Genomic DNA, 7,643 nt, shown 5'->3' with positions numbered 1-7,643 from the left:
ATCCGGATTGGCTCCCTTGTAAGATCACTCTCTGAATAAAGAAAAACTTTGTTTAGTGATAATATGAGTCATAAAAGAAGGAACCGTGCAAAAAATAGATAGTGGATATTGTGGGCCTTAACATATTTGATATAGTTTTGTTTTTAGGGTCAGAGGTTAGACTGGTTAGTTGTTTTTTGAGTCATTGCCATATGTGCAACTTAAAGCAACGTCTCTCACAAATAAGTTGTATGACTGCTTTTTGAAACATGAAGTTAGAGTATCATTTTCAATTTTTGGGGGATAGTTAAGTAAACCTAACTTTCATTGAACTTGGGCTTCCATTGGGCCCGTATATGTGTTGGAAAGTTAGTCTTACACAGTCATGGTCTCCCTTGAGGCTCCAAAGAAAAAAAGGAAAATAACAAAAAAGAAATAGAAAGGAGGGAGAAAAAGAACAAATTAAAAAGAAAAAGAAAATGGGAGTTTTCGACGTTATTCCTATCGTAAAACAAGAGTATTCGACGTTATTCCTATCGTAAAACAAGAAAAAAGAAAAATTTATAAATATTCCATGTAATCTCCGACAATTTTCTTGCGGCCCAATTCAATCTCTACAAAAAAATAAAATACTCCAACATGTCATTACATTTTCATTAAAAAGGACAAATCAGTCATCTGTTAATTTTGTTTAATTACAACGAAGATTAATGGGGAATTAGTCACTTTAGTCCCTGAATGGGGAACGATTCGTCAATTTAGTCCCTGAATGCAGATAATATGCAAAACAGTCCCTGCATGGTCAATTTCAGGGACTAAAGTGACTAACGAAGTCTACATTCAGGGACTAAATTGACTAACGGAGTCTGGATTCAGGGACTAAATTGACTAACAAAGTCTACATTCAGGGACTATTTTGCAATTTATCTGCATTCAGGGACTAAATTGACGAATCGTTCCCCATTCAGGGACTAAAGTGACTAATTCCCCAAGATTAATTTATCTCGTATAAAAATGTCATATATTAATTTAAATATTATTTTTTATTAAGGACAGAACCAAGGGGTAAAGGGTCAAATTTGGTGTTTGTAAGGGTCAAATTTGGAAAATACTTGGGTGACATAATGTCACCGTGACATTAAATCTGGGCCACACAAATGTACTCATAGATGTGTTGTGTGGCCCAGATACAAATGACAATGTGTGTTGTGTGGCTTAAATTTAATGTCACGGTGAGATTTTGCCACCCAAGTGCTGTCCGTGAAATTTGATGTTTAGTTGAACAAAAATGAAAGGAAAACAAACTTTCCTTGTCTGGGTCAGACCCAGTCACTAGTCACTAGCTTTCATGTCATTTTAGAGTCCCGAAATATCAGACTCATGCCCTAATCACGCTTTGATATTTTGTTTCATATGTTTGCATCTAAGCATAGACACTTGAGAATTATTTTGATTTGGTGTATAAGACAGAAACATAGGACACTAAATTATTATGTCGTTTTGTAGTTTAAGCTATTATTCACAAGCAGGTTCTGTCTACGTTATCTTTTTTTATGAGGCTAAAAACAAATGGTGGAAAAGATCCTTCAAAAAAAAATGGTGGAAAAGAGTTGCATAAATTGTTCTGTGAAAGGAAAAAAAAATTGCATAGATTGTTCATTTCATAACCAACGAAATTTTTATATTTTAATGGAAAATCAACGGGAACTTGATCTAGCGGTGACGCGGTCGGAAGCGTAGAGTTAGCAAGCTTCAAACTTAGATAGAAAAAGAATAAGTTTGCAAACGACAAATTTGTGAAAATAAAGTTCTGAAATCCACCAGAAATTGAGGAAACTCTTTAAAATATTATTTGAATGAATAAAAGTTGATTCTTATGTTACAACTGTTAAACTTAAATAGGAAAATAACAAAACCCTAATGAATCGAAAATAACAAATTGAAACAAAAATAAAAAATTACTAAAAATTGACTAAAATAAAAATATTATGAAATTACTAAGAAATCCCTCCTACATTAAGCGGAAAGGGTTAGACGTCCACATTTAGTGTTCATTGCACCTTGATCTAACAAAAAAATTGTTGATTTAATCTCCAAATGAAATTTACTCTCATGTTGATCATAAAATCAAAATTCGTGTCTCACATGTTGCCGTTGAATTTCATTATGAAAAGATTAAAGGAGATTCTAATATTTGGTCGACATAGCAAGTGTTAATCAAACTTCAAAAAAGAATCATAGAGAATGACGTCCACCAAGTTTAATTTCTTTCCCTAGTGTCAAAATGTGTATCTTGTCCTTAATTTCTTAGCAATTTTATTTTGATGTCCTATTTACATTTCATGAAGTTCATTCTCAGCCATTTCATCGCTTTCTTTTATTTTCTTTTCAGTTACAAGTTTTTTCTTTGACTTTTCACCATATAAAATCTCTTCTTTATGTTTATCATTTTACCTACCTTTTGTTGTTCATTTTTCGTCAAAAGCTTTCCTTTGGGCTCTATGGTTGCATCAATTAAACATTCATTTATGGTCAAATTTAGTATAGTTTTTAATTAACCAAAATTCTTCGTAAAAAATTGGCGTCTCCAATGAAACAAGTTTAGAGTAACCTACGTACGTGACATTTTTTGCACTTATTGCAAATTGTGTTTATTAAGAAATGGAAGATTGAGTTGATATCAAGCTCTTCGTAAGGAAAGCCAACAAGTACCAGAGTTTACAATGCGATGAGTACAATAGGAAAGCCAATGAGTTTAATTTGGAGGAGAGAAGATGACTTATTTTTCTCTTTTAAATTACAGACACTAAAAATATTTTTTAAAAATCAATTAAAAATAGTTGAAGTATTATAGCTAATTTATCAAGTTTAGACCAGCAGCTAATTTATCAAGTAACCTTATATTTTTTTAAAATATTAAATATATTTTAAAATATAAACTTACCCTCTAAAATCCCCCCTTTAAACCCCCTTCCTAATTAGACTCTTAACACTAAAAAAAAAAAAAGGTAAAATACCTCTTTTAATTCTTTAAGTTCGACAAAAATATTCGATTAATCATTTAAGTTTTTTAAGTTTCAAATAGGTCTTTATTATCCTTTTAATGACCTATTTGAAAGTTAAAAACTTAAAAAACTTCAAATAAGTGCATTAAATTAACAATTTCAACGACCTATTTGAAACTTAAATAAACTTAAACGACCTAATTGAAACTTATCAAACTCAAAGAACCTATTTAAAACATATAAAACTTAAAGACTAACTTGGTATTTTTGTTAGGGTCATGCTAACCAGTGCCTCCGGACATTAGTTAAGCATACAAAAAAAGGAATTTATGACCATAAAAGGAAACTTTGTTGACTTATTTATGGATTAATTACACAATTTTTAATGCAATAATTACTATAGAATTTCTTTTTTAGTTACTATAGAATTTTCTTTTTAGTAACCTTAACTAGTGCCTCGAGGACACCGGTTAGCATTTCCCTTTTTGTTAAATTTAAAGGACCAAAAGAGATATTTTGCCCTAAAAGAACAACACTAACTGAATTTAACTTTAGATTAGACCGTAGAACTCTACCAATTGACATAATTTATTTCAGGCCTTCCTTTAACAAAACTGATATGAGTAGATAGTTTCTAATACTACCATAAAAAGAAATGCTAACAAGTGTTCTTAGAGTATTGTCTAAGCATCCAAAATTAAATAACTTTTATATAAAACATCGTGTAATTATGATTTATACATACTAGGTTTATTTGTGTTTTCAATACAAAATTTCTTTTTATGAGTTTCTCCTTAGATGACTTGTTAGAAAAAACCATAAAATAATTAGAAATAATGATGCATTGTTACTTAGTGATAAATTACAAAGAGCAGCCTATAAAATCAGCACGGATTTAGCATGAAAATCTTCTGTCTTTATTTTTCTTTAAACAGAGTGAGAGAGTACGAAGTGTCTGGAGTAGTATCTCCACATAACAAGCAATTTGAGTCCCATTAAATATACATACATTGAACCCATATTGTCCTATCCAATCCACTTTGCCCATAATGTCTCCAAGGTAAAAGGACTTGTCGGCGAACCCGCTGCATATTGCAATACCGTTGATGTTTACCACTCTCTCTTCTAAATTCTTTTCTCTTATTTTTTCTCCCACTTTATTCTAAATTTGATATATTCAAAACTCATATCCATAAAAAAAAAAAAGTTATATCAGTATTCCTCACGCGCCAAAATTGCGAGTGCACCATGAACCAAACTTACTATAAATAACGTTATCCATTCATTTCTATAGTTCCCACTTCACAATTTGTTAAAAATATCATCAACAAAACATAGTATCATATCATAACACTATTTATTTATTCTAATTCTAATTCTAATTCTAATGCTACACCATCGTTGTAGCTTTGCTCCGCCGTTAACCACCTCATTTTCATTCCTCCAACATCATCATCATGTCAAGCCCTAATTCTAGATCATTGAACTGGCACTACACTGAGCTTGATGATAGAGACCTAGAAATCAAAGGCAGAACACTTTTCTTTGTTATTGTACTCTTCTCCATTTTCCTCCTCGTTATTGTTCTCTTCTTCTACACACGTTGGGTCTGCCGCTACCACACTCACATCACCACGACATACTCCGCCTCCATCCACGCGCCGCCAGCTCAACCTCCACAAGGACTAGACCCTGTTGCAATCAAGAAACTGCCCATTATTCTTCATCAAGCTCCGTCGGACCCCGAGAACGGCGCGTGGGAAGAGACGGAGTGTTGTATTTGTCTTGGAGAATTTAGAGACGGTGAGAAACTGAAGGTTTTACCAGGGTGTGAACATTATTTTCATTGTGATTGTGTTGATAAGTGGTTAACTCATCAATCTAGTTGTCCACTTTGTAGAGGTTCTCTCAAAGTTGAATCTTCTTTTCCTAAGATTTTGATTCAAGAACCACCCATTAGAATTGATATTCAATTCTAGCTCTTAATCTCATTCATGGATCTTAATCTCATTTTACAAATATTAATAAAAATTATGGCTTTTCTTCATTTTACCCTAATCTTTTTTTGTTTTTTGAGTAAATTTTACCCTAATCTTTATATATACAATGATTGCTAATGCTATACCATTTTTTTCTTCTTCTAGTTCTTGTAAATCCCTGTAAAAAGAATGTATTGTAGTAAATTGCCAATGCTATACCAATTTTTCTTCTTTTGGAATGGATTCCATGCGGTCAAATATTGAGCGAATGTAGGTGAATCCCAGTCATCCGATTTTAAGCGATAGTTCTTGAGTATTTTGTTAGTGTTCTATTTTCAATCAAAATGTGTACAATGCTTTGTTTTCTTTTCTAATGATAAATATTAATATGTTAATTATTATACGTCATTTTATTGCAACGAATCCAATTACATCTTTTTGTGATTGCTTCGAACATTAATTAAACAAGTGCACATGAAATTAGGTGATAAAAAAAAGTGTAGTTGCCCTTTTTTTTTTTTGAAGGAAAAATGTAGTTGCCCATTGTTAGTTTAATTCTGGTATGTTCCCCACGTTGGACTGTAGCAATATGGGGCTAAATGAAAAGAGCAATGCTATATTTCTAGAAAAATAACATCAAGAATTCTTCAAGAATAAAGAATAGCCAATCACAATGCACTATTTGCCACAATTCAAGGAGGTGTGGCTGAAAAATAGGAAGTGGACAAATAAATCATCCAATTAAAATTTGCCAACTGTGTCTTGAAAAATTCTTGAAGCTATTTTTCTTGAAAAGTAGCATTTTCCAAATGAAAAATACATAAAAAAATAAATAAAAAGGACCACTTGTTTGATAAAGTCATGAAAGTGTTGGACTTCTGAGTCAGCTGTGATTTGGTCTACTATTTGGATCCGTGGTCCAGCTTCTTATGTGTTACATAGGTTGAAATGAGAAGATTTTTTTAATTGAAATTGGGTCCCTAAAAAGATGAATCGACATAGGTAATGCTTTTATGTAGCTTGTTTGCTTTGTTGTGACTGTGAAATATGGAGGTTTGTGGCATATTTTGCCCAATCAGCTCCCTCTCTAATCCTTTTGGTATAATAATAATGATATGGAGTTACATTACTTTACATTACATTATTCCATATATCTCAATTCAACTAGTAACACATTATTCCATATATCACAATTCAGCTAGTAATAATTATTCCATATATCACAATTCAGCTAGTAATAATTTTACCCTCAAAAAAAAAAAAAAAAAAGCTAGTAATAATTTTGAATTTGAACTTGTATGCATCTATTCGAATAATTAATTAACCACTTTATTCCTTCTTATCTGCTAAGTTTACATTGCTTTCTTGCACCAATTTATGTTGGAAAACAATTGAGCATGGCGATGTGAATAATTATTATGTGCTGATGGAAATTGAACCTGCCAACTTGGTCTCTTGTTACTTAGAAGTTTGATAGAATGGAACCAGTTGCATTCATTGCGGAAATTTGGCCTAATATGGGTGTCAATGGAGGTGTAAATTGAATAATTGATTGATTATGGACAAGAATATGGGTCCCTATACCACGTGATAGTTCCGTGAACCAACTTGATAGTTCATTTGTTCTGCTAGATATGTCTATTTGGCTATTTGCTTTGAAAAGAATATTCTGATTTAAAGTTGAGATTGGAAATAAGAAAAAGCATTTGACTTGGGGCATATGTACATTGACTGTAAACCGAAAGTAGGGCAATGTCTAATTGAATCAAGAAAAATCCATTCCTTTACCTTTATAGAAAAATAGAAAGAAAAAAAAAGTTTATTTTTTCTTAGATAAGACTCATTTAAAAGGAGTTGCTCGTATATATTCTTATAATATTTGGTGAGTGTGAAGATCACAATATGTTTTTTAATTGAATTAACAAACCAAACACTTTTGAGGTTTTTCTTAGATGCAAACATTTTTGACGTGTTTAATATTGAAATATATATTTTATCTTTATTCTTTAACAATAATATTGCATGGTAATAATTCTTTTTCCCTTTTTTTTTATCATAGTGTTAAACTACTTTGATTGATAAAAAGGACTTATATGTAATTTGGACTCTCAATTTTTAGTTGTGTAATTTTAGATTCTTAATTTAAAAAATTGACAAATCAATGATTATCATCGAATTTGATGACGTGACAAAATTGTCCACTCTCATTCATTTGCATCATTTCAATTTTATTTTTTTTGAAACGGCATAATATTATTAACCGACGAGCCCGTGCGAGAAGCACTAACAAGCTCGGGTGGAGAAAAAAAATACAATAAGGGGAAATCGGTTGTCATTCAATCACCAGGCTCGAACAAAAACCCCTTTAAAAAACCACCCAAAAACAATAGGATCAACCCAATGGGAAATAACCCCCTCTCAACAGCAAACACCCAGCTCCGATATCAAAACTGCCAGCCCAAAACTGTACTAGCAGCAGCCCCAGCAGCACGCACCAAAACAGCCTCTGCACCCCTGCACATGCACCCACAGACAGCCGGAAGACCGCAGAAAAAACCACCCCAAAAAACAGCTCTGCTTGTGACCGACTTCTGTCCACACAGCTGCCTCAAAACCCACACACATGGAGCATCCCTATCAACCACGCAAGCAAAACCGCGGATTCCAGCACCACTCATAA

At 32.4% G+C, this 7,643-nt stretch overlaps 1 protein-coding gene across 1 annotated transcript; it reads left to right on the top strand.

Moving 5' to 3' along the window:
• The first annotated feature begins 4,265 nt into the window (after positions 1 to 4,265).
• On the top strand, positions 4,266 to 5,031 carry LOC146939951 (RING-H2 finger protein ATL66-like). Its single transcript, XM_085753474.1, has one exon. It carries the CDS (start codon positions 4,442 to 4,444, stop codon positions 4,961 to 4,963), a length of 522 nt encoding a protein of 173 aa, XP_085609600.1. The 5' UTR covers positions 4,266 to 4,441; the 3' UTR covers positions 4,964 to 5,031.
• Positions 5,032 to 7,643: the final 2,612 nt, after the last annotated feature.

The sequence above is a fragment of the Medicago sativa genome, chromosome 3, assembly GCF_051527215.1.
Source record: "Medicago sativa cultivar Bolivia chromosome 3, Bolivia_mono, whole genome shotgun sequence".
NCBI classification, from domain to species: domain Eukaryota; kingdom Viridiplantae; phylum Streptophyta; class Magnoliopsida; order Fabales; family Fabaceae; genus Medicago; species Medicago sativa.
Note: the sequence above shows the minus strand (reverse complement) of the source record. Positions and strands in the feature narration are given on the sequence as shown.

What these genes read in the sequence shown, in the direction of transcription:
- LOC146939951 (XM_085753474.1), top strand. Translation starts at nt 4,442, where the DNA reads ATGTCAAGCCCTAATTCTAGATCATTGAACTGGCACTACACTGAGCTT.